Below are 18,790 nucleotides of genomic sequence, written 5' to 3' on the forward strand. Positions count from 1 at the left end.
CAACGCCGGAAAGTTGACCAAAGTCACCGGAAACTGATTTAAGGTGTTTTTTTTTTAAAAAAGTCTCTTAAAAGGTGTTTTTTTACAAAAAAAATTATAAAAGGTGTTTCTTTACAAAAAAGGGTTTTAAAATGTGTTTCTTTGCAAATTTCCCTAATTATTATTATTATTAATTTTTTAAAAAAATTTTTTTAAAAAAAATAATATTAATAATAAAAATAAAAATAAAAACAAAAATTTTAAAAAAAGTTAAAAAAAATTTAAAAAAATTAATAATAATAATAATAATAATAAATATTATTATTCTTATTTTTAAAAAAAAATTTTTTTTTTTAATTTAATTTTTATTTTTAATTTTATTATTATTATTATTTTTTTTAATTATTATTATTGTTATTTTATATTTTTTTTATACTTTTTATTTTTTTTATTATTATTAAATCTTTTAAATTTTTTTTAACTTTTTTTAAAATTTTTGTTTTTATTTTTATTTTTGTTTTTATTATTAATATTATTTTTTTTAAAAAAAAATTTATTTTTATTATTATATAAAAAAAAATAAAAAAAATTTTAAGAAAATTAATAATAATAATAATAAGGGAAATTTGCAAAGAAACACCTTTTAAAACCCTTTTTTATAAAGAAACACCTTTTATAATTTTTTTTGTAAAAAAACACCTTTTAAGAGACTTTTTTTTTAAAAAAAACACCTTAAATCAGTTTCCGGTGACTTTGGTCAACTTTCCGGCATTGACTGGCATAGTCAACGCCGGAAAGTTGACCAAAGTCACCGGAAACTGATTTAAGGTGTTTTTTTTTTAAAAAAAGTCTCTTAAAAGGTGTTTTTTTACAAAAAAAAATTATAAAAGGTGTTTCTTTGCAAAAAAGGGGTTTTAAAAGGTGTTTTTTTGCAAATTTCCCTAAAAAATATTATACTTCAATTGTGTAAAGTATATTATCACAAGGATATATATATATATATATATATATATATATATATATATATATATATATATATATATATATTCTTTAAACCCTTACATGATGACATTAGGATAATAGAATGTTAGTAGCATTTAATCAAATTTTCAAAACTTTCCCATCATTTACTTTGTTTATCGCCAGTTATTCTGGCATTAGATCTTCGTTTCTTTCACTAATGTAAATATTAATGGATTGTATCAAAACATAACATTCTCCAAAATGAATATGTAGGAATTCGCAAGTACAAACACAAAATCAAGCTTAATAAAATAACTCAACTCATGAAGCAAAATAATGAACTGAATCATTATTAAAATCATCTGAAACGAATTAAAGGAACCAATCACAAGACAAAATTATGATACAAGATGGTGCTACAACAATTTCCCAAGCTGGAATTACATAAGTAACAACACATGGTTCTCTTTCTTCACATAGTCAATCAAATTTCACAATCCTCAAAAAAATCATGATTATTTGTAATCATACATTGAATACCTTCATCAAATACCATATCATTACCCAAATACCATTAAATACAGCATCAAAGAGATTGGCTCGTATATATACTATCAAAAGTGTAAAAAGAATGGATACAATACAAACGCTCCAACACAAAAGGATGGCATCTGCTTATAAATATGAAAATTGACAAAGATGACCAAGACAAATGATATTCTAGATCATCTACCTGCACTTCATGAACTACTCCTGAATAATCATCAATTAACTCAGCTGGACTCAAGGGCGTTTGCCAAATATCAACCATGTCACTAACCGTGGACATTGAAAAACCCAAGCCAACTGAGCAGCAACTTGAACCAGATTGAAAAAGGACAATGGTTTCCCGATAGCTCAAGCTTGCAAAAAGGAGTGAACATATATGCCAAACCAGAAACCCAACTTAAAAAAGCTCTTCTGAATTCAACTTGTTCCAAGCTTCCTATTTTATAACCAAAATCAGAACTTTTAATTAACACAGTTATCCGTGCAATAATCAATAACTTTTATTGGCCTCAACAGTAAACCATTAAACTAAATGTCTTTCTGTGGAGTACAAAAAAGTAATAAAGAATGTCCTATAAACACTTGACTAAGAAAAAACAAACTACAGTGTAAATGAAATCGAAAGTGGTACTTTGTTTCAATCAAAAGGAGTATTCGATAGTGTCTACAAATAAGACATGGACATTAAAGTAACCATGAAATTCCCAAAGAGCTTTACCAGGCCAAGATAAAGGCAAGGAAATCATAAGTTATACACACTGTCGAAGTTCAATTATCAAAAGGATTATTAAGTGAAGCCACCTTTAGGCAAAGGTCAATTTTCTCAAAAGGCCCAAAAGTAAACCATTGAAACGACCCTTTAGATCCCCAAAATCATTAATCATCTAATTATAGTACAACAACATTCCATTACCCCAATGTCATTAAGTGGCATCACCTAGTGTAGGGTTTGGAAGGGTCGGGTGTACGCAATCTTAACCTTATTAATGATACCCTTCTTGATGATAAAACAAACAAAAAAGTGCTTTCTTTTGACCCTTGGTAGCAAACGTCAAGCTTTGGCCCCATCAAAATAAGTGGAAATCCAATTATACTAGAATAAATTAAATTTAACAAAACACGAACAGATTTTTCTGTTCATTCTAATGCACAAACAACCACACCATAAAAAACTTCCTATTCAGAAATAATTCAAGGAGAATGAAGCACCAAGAGGAAAATCGAAAAATGTCAAGATGTAATCTCGATTAAGACTTAAGAGTTGTGTCGCATGATTCGCTAATCTTCCCATGAATCGCAAATCGCAAATCGAAAAAATGAAATTATGGTCGGTTTTGGGCTATTTTTCAACAATTTTGAGTGAATTCCGAATTCAAAAGGCGAATTAGCGGCGATGCTCAAGAGCCTTATATTGTGTTTTTTAATACCTTCAACAGATCAAACACCTTCTCCGCAACATATTTCTGCTGCAAAGTGGCACCCTTCTGCTGCACTTTGTCTGGATGAATGCACAATGTAGCCTTTCTGTAAACCTTTTTGACCGCTGCACCAGTAATTAAGTCGGTCAAAGAAACAGGCTGCCAGCCACACTCTGACCATAAAACCTAGTCACCATTGAGAAAAACAAAAGCAATCAGCTGCTGCGGGACATTAGACAAAACCTCTATACACATGAAGTTAAAAAGTAAATTTTTCCAAGGCACAATCATGATCATAACAAGTGAATGGGGCACAAAGATATACCCAACCACCTGATAAGTGATAGCTTCTTGAATTAGCAAAGAGAAATAGAAAAGAGCTAAAGTTGCAAATAAACATGATAACCATCACCACATCATGTCATCAGCCAATCACACCCAACACAAACCCATCGAAGATTAAAAGATTATCTCTTTGTTAAAAATAAATTTCATCACCATTCAAGACAGAATATAGGACAAAGTTGTAAACAATGCCTACAAATGTGAAAAGTTTCTGATACTACAAATCTAGATGTGTGGGGGAGATGGAAAACAATACAAGGTCCGGCTTATCAACCAGTGAAGTTCAACACCACCACCACCACGTAAACGAACATTAACACATACTGTCTCAAAAAAAATTACACATTTGTCAAAAATAGGAAAATAGTTGGAAACTATGCAGCATGTTTTGCGATCTTTACAAGTGTATAGAATCTTATAAACAAAAATCCTTCTAGATTGCAAAACAGAAAATTAGCAATAATCATATGCAACTGTAGCTCAACCTTTGTTAAAGATTCAGTTTAAAATAGGTTGATGATGATTTATGAGCAATACTCAAAATAATAAAGATTGTGAAGAGCTAAAAATTTAAGAGTCATCCACGTATACAAAGCCGTATTTAGCATGTTCATTGCTTCAGGTCAGATAATTCTTGTTAATTTCACATGGATAATATGATAGTAACTGATGCAATGCCTAAAAAACTAGGAAAACTTCGGAATCAATAGACCTGCTTACTGAGCCTTTCAATGATACGATCTATCAGTGGAATTAAAACACAAAATTGATCAACATTCAGTGAAATGCATTAGAACATTAGCAAAAATCTTTTCTTCTTTGAGAAGGTGCTGAAGTGTGCGTTTTCTAGTAAATTGTAAGCGACAGAGTTATGTTCTATCCCTTGTCTTGTACGAGCTCATTAAATAGTTGGAGAATCTCCAATGAATAGCTTCTTTCATCAGAGATATGCAAGGTTTAACAAGATTAAAGTTGTTGAAAATGCTTCTTTTTTTTTTTCATGTATGCATAAACGGTTGAAATGCCATTTTAGGATTAGCTCATCCAGAAGGTTGTCACAGTATATCATTTGCAACATAGTCTCATCAAAAATAATAAAAGAACATGTTCCGAGTTTCTTTAGAAATATTTTAACATGAATAGAAGACAATACTATTCTAGTTTTGATTTACTCAAGCAGGGGTATCTTCATGTTTTGTTTTTTTTTTTTTGAAATAAAACCTGCAAAGCTTATATATATAAATAGTAGCCAAAGATACAAGTTGATGAGGGAAGGGATGCATATAGATAGTCTCTTCTACAGAGTCCGAGTTCCATCAAGCCACCAAATGTGCTACAGTGTTACCACTTCGGTGCACTACACTACTCCGAAAACCCGACATAGTTAAAATCCGGGACTGATACTATCAAGAAGAAGAAAAAAGGAGAGCAGCCCTTAGATTTGTTTGTGTGACCCATCATGACATTCACATTGTCTCCTTCAAGTTGAATATTGGAGAAACCCAAGCGAATGGCCAATTCGACACCGAAGATAGCAACTGCGAGTTCACTTATATCAGGAGGCCACAAAGCTCGCATCCTCCTAACCCCAGCAGCAAGCAGATCACCACTATTGTCACGAATCACCACGCCTAAACCTCTTATAGCTCCTGTAGCATCGTGGCGTCAACATTTATTTTAACCCAATACCATTCTAGTTTTGATTCACTCAAGCAGAGGTATCTTCATGTTTGTACGTCACCATAAAGAGAAAGAGTGTTTTTCCTTTTCTCAAACGGAGCGTTTCTTTACGTCATTAGAATGCACTCACATATTTTTTTTATTAAGTGGGTGAGGAATAGACATATTGGAGATTTGCCATTTTGTGCTCAACATATGGTATTAGCCACTTTTATTTTTATTTTTGATAAAGAAAAAATTTATTGTGATCAAAAGATGGTATTTGCCAAAATTATATTCAGATGCTTTCGCATCATTTGTTATAAATGGCTATGGGAAAATTTACCTTATCACCTCTGTCCTTTTGAGGTATCACTCCTTTTCAAAAGTTTACTATTAGTTTGTAGTTGGTGAATAAGACAAAAAAACAAGTGAGTGGAATAAATAGGTGGATTATAGATGCAATTAGAAGAGAGAATAAATATGTGGATGAGATTAATTGAAAAATGTGGGGACCATATCCAAATAAAGAAAAGACCAGCGCAGGTGGGACAAACTAAAATGGAAAAGGATGCAAAATCATGAGGACAACGAGAGAATTAGATTAAAATTTCTACTAAAGCTAAAACAAGATCCCTTAGGAATGATGTGTCCCTCTAGTTGATCATAACCACTTTTTGCTATCATACACTATAAACTTGTGTTGTTGAAGTAACACTGTATGGACCAGCCTCTTAAATAAAAAACGTGAGTACATTTTTCCTTTAGTTTGGAAAAAACTGAGAAATGAAACTAAAATCAGTTTTCGGTTGTTACAAAACCAAAAACTTAAAATCAAGCTAAATAGACCCTCATCTTGATTCGCCATTTTCACAACCATAAATATTGTAACAGTAATATAATGTTATTAATGTATACTTACGTATTGCAGTGTTGACAGGAGAGCACGCAAGTTTCCTTCTTTCCCCGCTGCCCAACGTTTAATCTCAGCATCAAGTGTTTCAGCAATCCTCTAGAATTAGTCAAACAACAAAACAAATGAGTCATAAGATATAAATTCAAGTGATTCTAATATTTTCATTTTACTAATTCTATCATACCAAGTGGAGGGAAAGAGAAATTGAGGAAGACCTAAGAAAACTTAGGGTTGAGCAAATAAAGAACGACTTGAGTGAGTAGAGCCTCTCTGCGGACCTCACTAGGGATAGGAATGGTTAGAGACGTCAGATCCGTATCTTAGACTACTATCAGTCTCGTTAGCTGCCTTCATGACCTAGTGTCTAGTTGCTTCTTACCCACTCCGTTTTTGTTTCTTTTTTTTTCTCTCATCGTGGTTTTATTTTATCTATTTTTATCTTTCGTTTGTACTTTATTTTTATGTTATTTTATGTAGACCTAGTCTTTCTCTGCAAGCAGGTGTTATCTTGAGGCAACGTTGCTACTCATATCCTCTTATGCAGGGCTTCTTCTGTTTGGGGTAAAATCGACCGCTTTCCTCTAGTTCTCCTTGTAAAGGGAGTACGGGTATGGATTGTCCGTCACCTTTCCTCACCCAGACCCTGCTCTCGAGCGGGATATTGGGTATGATGATGATGATTATCATACAATGGCTGACCTTCTCTATGGCCCACCGGGGCGAAGCCCCTTAAATTAATTTTTATTTAAAATTCTTATTCAACTTTTCTTTTAAGTTGGTCACCCTACAATAATTGTGATCCACCACTGCAGACATAATTTCATATAACATTCAACAAGTCGGAGACAGCAAGAGGCTACAAAATCGGCCTATCAAGGGTTTGTACATGCACCTGAGAATTGAGCATCTACGTCAGTCAATAAGCACTAGATAAATTACTGATAAAATGAAGTTATTACTGTTATCCAAAATCTTTATCCCAAAAGACTGAGTCGCTTGTTTCTCATAATCTGAAACAAAGATAGTTATAAGTAGGGTGGTCGATATGGAAACAATAATACATCCTATCAGGCTAACCCGTGAGGGCACCTTCAAACTATTACACATAACTCCTCATTTCACTGTTAGTTTTAGAAGGCACCCTAAGGCGCAAAAGGTCCCTATAGCCTAAAGGCCAAGCGAAAGAGCAACCCTTTGGGTGAGAGACCCCCCCCAAAACCCCGTAAGAAATTAATGAAAACCCCGTGAAAAAACCCATAAGAGATATAAAGATAAAAGAAAACCTACGTATTGGTGCCTGAAGCAAAAAAGCAAATGAGCTTCTTTTGAGGCTAAGACCAAAAGGTGATCTAAGACACTTGCCTTAAGAATTTACCTGCCTGACCCTATCAAAACGCCTACGCTTCACGCCTTAGGCGCAACTAGGCACACTTTACAAAATTAAGATTTCACGAAATATACCTAAGTTGACTCTGACATGGGTTCAGAACTTACATAAATTTGTGCCTTTTACAAAATCAAGGAAACGTTACATAGCGTGGTGAAGAACACTTGAAACACACTTCTATATGACTATATCCAACACAAGCGAGTCCAATTATCTTAGCCTTCAAAGCAAGAAAACTAAAAATTCAACGGGGAAACTCTCATCATGTGTCACATAGGAAGGAACAATACTGCAGCGCGCTTAGCAAACAAATGATGAGTCGCTCAAATCAAGTTTGCGCTTTAACTCAAATTGTTCTCCTAGGGATCAATAATGCAGTGCACTTAGCAAACGAATGGTGATAAGTAATTAGTAAGTATTTATAGAAGCCAAACAATATATACTGATCAATGGTGAAACATTTACGACAAACAAACCAAATATAGTGGGCATCATTTTCAAGGATGTATCTTTGCTTATTTCAGAAACAGAAGGATGGATGATATATGGATATTTGATTAAAGTATCTCTACTTACATGTCTCTCGGATTGTTCCCTTTGAGCTTCAAGATCTCGAGCATTCTTCTCAGCCAAAGCCTTTTGCTGAAAGGCAAACACACATATAATGAACTTTTTTCATAGCCATTTTGATGAATTAAATAAGAGGACATCCAAAAGTCACCAAACCGAATTAGGGATTGACATGGGGAGGGTCCAGCCAAATCCAAATTCAAATCCTATTCTTTTTTGGATCCAGATCCTGACCTAAATCGATAAGGCATGAATTTGGAAAAAATAGGACTCTGACCCAGACTCATAAGGTGTGGTGGGCCTAGGATACATATATGGGTCCAACACATTTTATTTAATTTTGCATTAATAAATATAAAATCAAATAAGATAAATTCATGTAAAAAGTCATCAAATCATTTTTTCATTAATGAGACTAAACTAATGTTGATGTAATATTCGATTCCATCATGTCTTCCAAATTTCATGTTATAAACAATATCAAACTCATCCAACCATTTGATTGTTTTTGAAAATGAAAAACATATTATAAGTAATACTTTCACATTATAAAACAAAACTAGTTACAAAATAAACAGCCCAACAAACGAAACTATAAATTAGATTATCATGTTTCAAATTAAACAAATATGTACCAAAGTAAACAAACAAAAATTTAGCGCATGAACAAAAAAGTTATCAAGTCAATGGATGGACATTAAACATATAACAAATATTAAATATTTAATATATTAAATAAAAATTCAGTAAAGAATTATGTACTTCCACCAATAGACCTACATTTATGGAAACTAATCACTAATTGGTATTTAGTAGCAAGTAGTGTAATGAAATTAGTATCAAGTGATCAAGACATGTGTTCAATTTGATATGAGTTACATTTTTTATTGTAATTTAGGATCTAAGGATCGGACCTAAGTCTACAAATCTTGGACCCAGTCCCAATCTAACCCGAACCCATACGTTCCAAAATGGGAGGATCTATATCCTTAAATTAAGGACAAATTCGGGTCTAGACCCATGAGTTCAAGACCCATGTCCATCCCTAAACAAAGCATGTCTACGGAAGCATAATCATTTGGCGAAAAATGTAAAAATAATTTTTAAATCAAGTATGTCTACAAAAGAAGTCCACAAACCAGGAGATTCAATCCACATAGGTCTTCACTCTTAAATGTACTTTACCTAATTCCTATTGTGATCTATCAACCTATATTGGAAAAAAGGGTTCCGTAAAGAATATCATTCCCTAGGCCCAAAACAATCATGTACTACAATCAGATATTAAAAATCATATGGAAATATGACATTCTTTTTGACATAAATTTGAGCTTGAGAAAGAATGGTTGTTCCCATTAATATGTAAAATCCATTGTTCATGATATCAAGCGGTTTTTGTTGGTCACTCCATTTCCTGAAGAAAAGAGTGAAGTTGAGACTAGGTGATGTTGATTGTTGTTCGTGGATTTAGTAGCAGCTTAGTGAAGGGTTGTTCGCTAATTGTTGTTGTCAACTTAGTTAATTAAGATTAAAAATGTGGGTTGTGTGCTTTTAAACATGGAATTCGATTAGTGAAACAACACAAGTAAAAAATAGATTGGAAGACCAACAACAAGATACAAAGTGGATCAACATGTTAGTAGGCCCTAATAAAAGCAGAGGTATCATAAATGTGGGATCATTTCAAGATACTCCTCTCTCCCCCTGAGATTGCTCCTCAGGAGATGGTACAAAGATTAAGAAAAATGGGTAAATGGGTATTTTAGTAGGATATTGAAGGGGGTCATATATTTTAGTGAGGTAATTATAAACTTTAATGTAGAAAAGAGAAAAAAAAAATTAGAGGCTTTAGTGGGGTACTATAGCTAGAGTAATATTCAAAACTAGTAATGTGGCAAGCTCAGTTAGACGAACTAAATAGCAGGTAGGACAAAATCAAAGGGAGGGAGGGAGTAAATGATAAGTATGATTGTTTATGAAGATGATCAGAAGATGTGAGAGTATTATTACCGGTTTTTCTCAAAACATACCTCCATATGTTACGACTAAGGCTTTGTCATCATTTTCATGTTACTCCCTAAAAATATAATGCATCGAGACTAATGTTCCAAATATCCGGTAATCAAGAAAAGTGAGACTACAATAGCAATAATTTGCAACATTATTGAGCTACAGCTTGATTGATTAAAGGCAAAGACATCAAGTTATTTATTTTTTTGTGTCTTGTAACATTCAGTTTCTATGGAATGTACATGATCAAAAGTAGCATATAAACAAGATGTGAAACAACGACACATACAGCACGTTCTTGGGTCCTTTGGTGTCGTTCCATTCGAGCACGGCGTCTTTCTTCGGTTTCCCCTTCAACTTCTTGAAAATCACTTGGTGATGAGGGACCTTTTACAAGGAAGACAAAGATGAGGCATAAGCTTTCTAAGTAGGGAACCTCATACAGTAGATAAAAAGACGAGGAAAAATGAAAATGCTAACATGTAATTCATCATGCTGATTCTATTACCTCCAAATATTGAACTTAGATCGTCTACAATATTTGTTGAAGAAGATGCTTTTCTCATGCTGGAGGAGGAATTAACAGAGGTTCTGGTTGTTTGAGGAGCTGGTTTACTCTGAAACTGAGTTTCAAATGGATCCTGAAAATTACATTTAAGATGTATACAAAAAATCTGTCAAATTTCAAACTTCAAACTCAAGCCTAGAATATAACTTAATTGGTACACACCGATGAAGCAGCCCTAGGCCTTGGTGCACTGCTGGCTCGGCCCATGTTAAAGGATGATTCAAGATCATTTTCATTGTTCTGTTGATTTAATCTCACCGCAGAGGCAGCTCTCTCACGAGCTTCTTTCTCCCGGGCTTCTCTCTCACGTGCTTCTTTCTCCCTGGCTTCCCTCTCACGCGCTTCAGCTTTCGCCTTTTCCCTTGCTTCAGAAGCAGCCTTTTCAGCTCTTTCCTTAGCCCCAGCAGCCGCCCTCTCTCGTGCCTCAGCCTGTGCCCTCTGTACTGCAGCCTTTTCAGCACGTTCTCGGGCTTCAGCTTGTGCTCGCTGAACAGCGACCCTTTCAGCCCTGCTACGAGCTTCAATAGCTGCTCTTTCACGTGCTTCCTTTGCAACCCTTTCAACAGCCTGCCTGGCGAGCTCCCTTTCCCTCTCAATTCTCCTCTTCTCTCTCTCTTTTTCCTCCGACTCTTTCGCAACACGCCTTTTCTCCTCTTCCTCCCTTTGTCTTCTTTCTTCCTCTTCCCTTTCCTTTTGTTTCCGTTCACGTTCTAGCCGTTCTTGATTTTCCTTAAATTCTCTCTCAGAAGCCTTGAATGCAGGAGTCTCCTCCTTTTCAACATGCATAGATTCCCTGCTCCTAGAGGCCTTTGCATTTTCTCTCTCTCTTACTCCCTTTGCATGCCTAAATTTAGCTTCGGCTCTTTCCATGGCTTGCTTCATGGCTGCAGCAGATGCAGCTGCGACAGAACTGGAGGCATAATCTTCACTGGATCGGACATTTGAGCTTGCATCCACATCACTTTGCTTCACTCCCATAGCAAATTCCTCCAGCTCATCAATGGGAGAAGCAAAAGATCCTTTTGCCCCAGAAGGAGTTGATTTTGGAGACTGGATATTTGATACAGAACCAGGATATGTAGAATACTCATTAACTTTTTTGTGCACATTTGAAGCAGGAAAAGAACCAGATTCCCCTCTAGAAAAACGAGCTGGTCTTGGAGGTGGTGGTCTTGAAGGAGGTGGAGTAGCTGCAGGTTGTGTAAAGAGAGGAACTTCTGATACAGTGAGCCATATATCCTCGGATGATCCCACATTTTCCTCAGAACTAGGAGAGACATACCCATGAGAGTTTGACTCCATAAAGCTAGCATTGCTATGAACAGGGAACGAAACATGTGGTGTAGACCAACTAGTTTCTGCACGCACTGAAGGCATCTCAAAGATACTGGGTTCTGCTTGATTCTCAGCCGGCATCTTTTTCTCAAAACCTATTTCAGGGCTTCTTACAGAAGACTTTTGGCTTGCATCATCACCAACTGAAGTTTTTCTTCCATAAACTGTGGATTCTGTCCCAAAAGCATTTGTATTCTTTTCTTCCACCTTGGTCTCAGCTGAAAATGTAGGCCCAGAATTTCCAAAGCCACCAAGGGGATCCAAATCATCAAAGACTCCCCTACTTGAATTTTCAGCTGTTTTTCTCCCAGACCTGTTAAAATTACCAAACTCCTCAAAAGGATCAACAAAGGTCCCAGAGGTAGATGACACCGAAGTTGAACTTGAGTCTAGGACAACAAAAGGATCATCTATTACACTTGAAGCCATTCTACTAGCATCTGATGAAATCCTATTAGAAAGGATACCACATAATTTTCAAACATAATCCTAAAAGAAATGAAAACTCAACTCTTACTTACCATAGATCAAGCACAAGACTGTGGCAGAAGCAAGAAAAGGAAAAGGGGGACATAGATGAATACATGACGTCCATCTACAGTGAATCAAAAAATACTCAGAATTGTCTAAATCCATTATTCCGGTCCCTCTAAAGCCCGCCTAAAAACAATAACATGCCATTACCCACACTTGGCTCCCGCCTAGTAACAAAAAGTTATTTTCGATTGACTTTTTATTGCCAACATCACAAACAATTTCACATAAATGAGAAGCACAAAAGATTAAATGATAATTTTAGTATAGCCTATTATAATACCAAAGCCAAAAACTATGAATCGGACTCCATAGAGAATGAACATAAACAATTACAGCAACAACAAAACCTATGACAATGACAAAATGACTCGTAACTAGATCTAAAAGGTTTGCATCAAAGATAAAGTCTACAATTTTTGTTGATACCTAATCTACGTTGAATGCAAGGGAAGTGTGTACGGAAACTTTCCTAATTCAAAAACAAAACTAAAATTGCAATAGCATTCCATACAATAAAGTATTAGATCACATTGCCTATTAGTGTTTCTCTAAAATCCCGGCTTCTCTTTCCCTTCATATAGTGCAAAGTCTGTAATAGTCGCCAAACAACTTTCACGATAGGTTTTGCGATCATCATGACCTATATTACGGTTGCAATATCCTCAAAAAATTTTAAAATACAGCAAAAATGCACTGATACCATCAATATTTTGCACTATATAATGTACCCAACTTCCCATATAAAAATGGGTTGTCCATTTCCTCCCTTTGAAAGGTGCACCAAAAGTATAGGTCAAAAGACCCCACTCTCCTTTGGTTTTCTTTATTGCCTCTCTTATCTTCTTTATTTGGATGTTCCCTCTTCTGGAGATTTTATTTTCTTTGTATTTTGACTAAATTTTTCTTCATCTTCGGCATTTGCTTCCTCTACCTCACAAAATTTCTTTATTTCTCTATTACAAATTTAACAATAATAAGCTCCATTGAAAGTTCTCATCACAATGTATGACTACAGACAAAAGAGATCATGAATTTTTATTTCCCATTAAATTTTAATTTTCTCCACACATTTTTTGATGTTTCCAAGAAAAAACAAGCAACTGTGAGCAACACGCATGTTTAGAAGTCTTCTTGTACGGAAGATTTTGTCATTTCATTATCAAATGTTTCAACTGCCAAGGCGTCATTTAAGAGAGACCTATTTCCTGGAGTTTCTAAACAGAAACATAACCAAGATGCCACACCGAACAGCCCAATAACCACCGATCCCCAAAAAAAAGGTACCAATTTAACAATAATAAGCTGCCACAAAATCCACTAGAACAAACTGCTAACAGACAAGATCTACCTACAAAAATTGCCCTTCTAAGACAAAAAATTTAACCCTCATCGAGCACAAGATCTATAAATACCCAAGTCAGACTTCCCACATATGCATGATAAGGGAGAGGAAACTAGTAGAAACTGCTTAAGAACTAGGATCCTTCTACAGAGAGCACCCTCCAAGACAGCAATTTTAACGCATCCAAGTTATTGCATCACTGTACCTTAAGAAACTAACCACAACCAAAGCAATGAATCAATGATCATAACTATTGGAGAATACTCATACCACTACAAAAGCAAAGATCGACTAGCTAGTTCTTGTGTATTTCTACAGAATGATAATCACAATGCTAATATGCAAGCAAGTGATAAACATCAGCAGACGTGCTGAACATCATTACTCAAATCTGTCAGTATCACACTTCATTTTAATCACTGCGGGGAAAAAGAAAACTCAAGACAGTATGAAAACAAATCCAAACACCTATTCAAGGGGTGGGTGTAGGCAAGTAGCTAAGTTTATTGCTTAAGAGTTCTTAACCTTCTACATTCCTATTAAACCCCCTTTTCACTATCAGCCACATAAACATGCCTTCTCAAGATCATTGTCCATCATTACACACGACTAAACAAAATATTGACTCATTTCCATAATCAAAGTACTCATGGCCATCTTCATACTGATTATCTACAAAATCTACTTTGGCTTAAAAAACTTGAATCCACATTGTAAAAGAACGTACCACAAAATACTGCATTGACAATCAGTTAATCACATTAAGACATTTAAGAACAACTCAGAAATAATTTTTAGGGAAATTCCACGTGGTAATCTTGAATTTTTGGCTTTTTCACAAATGTTTTTTAAATCTATGTGGTGACCTTGAAATTTCAGCTTTTCCATATGGTAGATAAAATGTTAAGTTTTTGATTGAATTAAGTATTTATTTCAACTGAATTTCGAAATATGTGGCAATTAAGGTGATCATGATGTTTGTTTTTTAAAAAAATATCATTACGTTGGGTAGAAAAGCGTAAAATTAACAAAACAACTTTCTTTTTGCCTACCACGTGGAAAAATTGGAAGGTCACCATGTGGATTAAAAAATTTTGACTACCACGTGGAAAAGCCGAAAGTTCAAGGTTACCACAGGAATTTCCCTAATTTTATATTAAAGGTAGGCTGAGGAAATGTAAGGACTAAGTGCAAAACGAATCCAACAAAATCAGCTTACAACACTCAATTTCGCACAAAACCAGATTAAACTTTTGAACACTTACCCAACGATAATACTATACAATAGCACAATCAACCCTCAATGCTGACACAGTTCGCTTCTAACACTTAATTCCAATTAAGTACTATCAACGACAGCAAAAAAAACATTTAATTAAGCAAACTCTAACCGAAAATAATCAACTTAAACTCAAAAAGAGCAATCAAAACCTCAGCATTATTCTACCTGCTAGAAGAAGTGGCACTTCCACTACCAAAGCCTGGCAACAAATCATCAAAACTAGGAATATTACCCTTTTCATTCCCCTTCGACACCGAACCTGTCCCTACTGACCTCAACGACTGCTGCTCCTTATTCCCTAACCCTCCTAAAAGATCATCAAATGCATCCCCCTTCCTTGTAGTGGAAGAGGAAAATATATCATCATACGTCATGGAGCTCGAAATATCATCATCACAAACCGGCTTATCAAAAACAGGCAATGACGAAAACCTCGGCCCAGAATCACCTCCTCCACCACCACCTCCATCACCACCAAAAATGGAGTCAAAATTCACCGAATTATTAACCTTTGAAGAATTATTATTATTATCAACCTTTTTACTAAAAAAAACATCACCTAAATCGGCAAAATCATTTGAATTCGTTTTGCGATTAGAACGAAATGGGGTTTCATGATCATCGATAAAAGAAGAAGAAGAAGAAGAAGAAGACGATTTGGTACCTCCGATCTCGAAATTAAATGTTGAATTTGACTTTGAATTTGAAGAAATAGAAGTCGATTTAGAAGATGCCATTGGAGCAGCTTTACCTTGAGGTTTAAAGCCATAATCGCTGGACAATAAACCTTGAAAATCGTTCATCTTGTTGTTGTTGTTCCCTCTCGATCTGAGGACAATGAAAGAAAGATGAAGAAGACGAAAATTGGGGAAATTTTTGGGCTAGGGTATTGATTTGAAAAAGAAGGTGACGATCATGGAGTTTTTTTTGCATGAAAGGGGGAAAAAAATTATTATTATTAGATCCAAGTTGCATTGAAGAAAGATGGCGAAGAATAATCAGAAAATAATAAAATTAAAAAATTTTAAGGAAACAAAAACAAGTTAAAAACAAGGTTTGAGTTTGAAAGAACAATGAGGAAAATTAATTGAACAAGTAGAAAATCTAGTGGTTTTTTTTATATTTTAACAGGATAGGATTTGTGTTTATGATAATATATAATGAATTAAAAAGTATTTAATTTAAAATTAAAAAATTTGATGAATGAGTTTTTTACTTGAATTATGGATAAAAATAATATTATTGATTCAATAATGACTACTATGAAGCCACACCATATTGCACATAGAAGTTGCAACAGTATTACATCTATAACACATATTAGGAGGTGTATGGATATTATTATGAATAAGATAACATACCACACTTTCTTTGTTCAATAGCAATATCATAGCACATGAGCAAACTTTTCCCCACAACCACATTTAAACACTATTGTGTAACCTTAATGCCTTTCTTGCTAAGTGTATAGTTCGGAGGATGTCCTAACATGCTCTCCATGGAAATTTTTTGATTTTAGGTAGAATTTTCAACAAATATATTTTTCTCCACTCTAGGTCTGAACCATGAATGTGAACAAGAGGCAAACTCTTTATTTGCCATAGTGATGCGTGTTTGGGTTGGAATTCTTCAATATAATGTGAAGATGCAAACCAGCCTTCAAATCCACGCAATGTAACAACCAAACAAGCCCAAAACACACACGAAACGGTGATATGATTCACACAAACAGAACAATGTTTGTAAGGTGAATCTTGAATTGAAAGACTAGGAGTTTTAATCCTCCAAGGCCAACAATTCCCTAAGTACAACCAAGGTGTAACGGCCCGGTTTAAGTGACCCGGAAAAAATCATGTGAAAACATGAATCCGGCTCACAAACGGACGCAAGGAAACTCATCCTTACTCGGATCGTCAACGTTCCAACGGTAAAGGAATATGGTCAACAAAGAATACAGCGCCAAACAAAACAAAACCAAACAAAACAGCGGAAGTCTTTACATACAACTCGAGAGCCCACCGGCCTCTAGACTAGCTAAAAGTTGTACGAGATAAGAAGAAAACATCATAAACTTTGGTTACATAAACTGAGGTATTTAGACTCATTACAAAGTAAGTCTAGACTTGATAGTTACGGGTTCTAAGCTGAATCCTCACTCCAGCCCCCTCCTGCAGTTAACCTGCTGCACGTCGTATGATAACACGTAGCAGGTTCCAAAGAACAACCAATACACGTCAGAGACTTCATACATATACAAAACAGGTTGAATACAAGCATTGTGTTTACCCTAGCATGCAAAGGCTCTATTATGTAATCTTTATTCATTATTTCCAACCTTGTAACGTTGCCCGTCCTGTTCGGGTCGTACAAGTCATATTTCAAATTTGTTTGGTGGAATACACTTGGGAGAGCAAATCCCAAGGCAATCACCTACCTAAGACGTTGCCCGTCTTGTTCGGGTCGCCAAAGGCTAAGTATGCATACCCCCATGGTGACCATAAAGATCCCTGAATGCCATGGGAAAAATAGTTGATAGTTTTCCAATTTATTTGTTAACCCTTTTGGGTAACATATCCATAAATTCTCAATTTCCACATAATTATTTCATATTATTTGAGGTGTCTAATCCTTATGTGATTACAATGCCTTGATTAGGAATAAAACAACATTACTTGCACAACCATATAAACAGTATGGTCTAAGCGTGTACCTTTGAACGTTGCAAACACACGTTGTTCAAGCACAATTAAAATTTCGCCCTCTTATGAAACGAGGTCCTAAATAACACAGAACGATCACGTATTAGACCGTGTTTACACATTTAATCCACTCAATACCATTAAGATATCACTAAGACTTGATAATTTCAAATGTTTTCATCAAACTCCTAATAGTTCCAAATTTTACATTCTGACCAGAAACTTTTATGGCCATTTCGGACAGTTTAGAAAATTCAAATTAAAAATCCGACTACACCGCTGCGTCCGGAACGCATCAATTACCTTGGGTACCAAATTTCATAATTTCTAGCATCCAATTACTATTTTTAATTATTTTAAGCGTTTTAACGAGTTTTAAAACGCATCGGTTAAATAAAACAACAACGCAACATACCCAACACTCGGATCGGGGCGCCACTACCGAGGCAGCAGCTGCTGTCCGAAAATCCTTCTACTTAAACTTTTTTTTTTTTTTTTAATTTTATATATTATTATTATTATTATTATTTTTTTTCCTATTTAAATTATTTTAAACCTTTTTAAATCTCCACACCAAAATACTCCTAACCAAAAACCAAATTTACATTTTACTAAAATAAAACAATTAAAACCAAATCTCCTACCACACAATCCACTTGATATTTCCACACATGTAACAATACATAAAATCCCATCAACAATCTAAACCATCATCAAAATCATAAAACTAGCAACTTAAGACATACTCATCCACAAGATCCTTCAAGAGCAATTAAAGTTTCATAAACCATGATAATTAAATTATATACTTGATTCTCTTATCAAATTAAAATTTTGTAGAGAATCATACATCATCATTTTAGAACCAAAACATATATATATATAAGGACAATCCTTTAAACAAATCAAATTTTGTTAAAGGATTTATAAACTCATGGATACCTACCTTACTTAATTCATACATTTAAAATTCCTACTAACAAATTGTATTTTAGTTAGAGATATGTGAACCATAAAAGAAATTTATTTAAATATCAATATTAACTTAATTCTTTTAACAAATTAAACTTTGTTAAAGAATTTAAATCAAAAGAAAACATAACCCAATCCTTTTAACAAAATTGAAGTTTATTAAAGGATTAGTAGAGAAAATTATATATAAAAGAATGTATATTCAATCCTCCTAAAAATCATAGGATATCATCATACATAAAAATATACTTCACCTTAG

General features: G+C 34.5%; 1 protein-coding gene across 5 annotated transcripts; it reads right to left on the reverse strand.

Moving 5' to 3' along the window:
• Positions 1-1,092: 1,092 nt before the first annotated feature.
• LOC130817976 (auxilin-related protein 2-like) lies at positions 1,093-15,978 on the reverse strand. Of its 5 annotated transcripts, none has more exons than XM_057683977.1 (8): positions 15,026-15,978; positions 10,527-12,150; positions 10,305-10,437; positions 10,086-10,183; positions 7,793-7,858; positions 5,836-5,925; positions 2,919-3,095; positions 1,093-1,927 (listed from the first exon to the last, which is right to left on the reverse strand). In XM_057683977.1, exons 1-8 carry the CDS (start codon positions 15,661-15,663, stop codon positions 1,889-1,891), a joined length of 2,865 nt encoding a protein of 954 aa, XP_057539960.1. In that variant the 5' UTR covers positions 15,664-15,978; the 3' UTR covers positions 1,093-1,888. The 5 variants fall into 5 exon arrangements, with proteins under 5 accessions (XP_057539960.1, XP_057539961.1, XP_057539962.1 ...); XM_057683978.1 differs by having other exon boundaries at positions 1,094-1,927; positions 10,527-12,012; positions 15,026-15,977; XM_057683979.1 differs by having other exon boundaries at positions 1,096-1,927; positions 10,527-12,088; positions 15,525-15,976.
• Positions 15,979-18,790: the final 2,812 nt, after the last annotated feature.

This window comes from Amaranthus tricolor, chromosome 7 (assembly GCF_026212465.1).
Source record: "Amaranthus tricolor cultivar Red isolate AtriRed21 chromosome 7, ASM2621246v1, whole genome shotgun sequence".
NCBI classification, from domain to species: Eukaryota; Viridiplantae; Streptophyta; class Magnoliopsida; order Caryophyllales; family Amaranthaceae; genus Amaranthus; species Amaranthus tricolor.

Coding starts and splice junctions, on each gene's coding strand:
- LOC130817976 (XM_057683977.1), bottom strand. CDS start 15,663: ATGAACGATTTTCAAGGTTTATTGTCCAGCGATTATGGCTTTAAACCT. Junction 3,096..5,835: donor TCCTGTCAACACTGCAATAC/GTAAGTATACAT, acceptor AATGGTGACTAG/GTTTTATGGTCAGAGTGTGG. Junction 1,928..2,918: donor AGGTGTTTGATCTGTTGAAG/GTATTAAAAAAC, acceptor GTTATAAAATAG/GAAGCTTGGAACAAGTTGAA.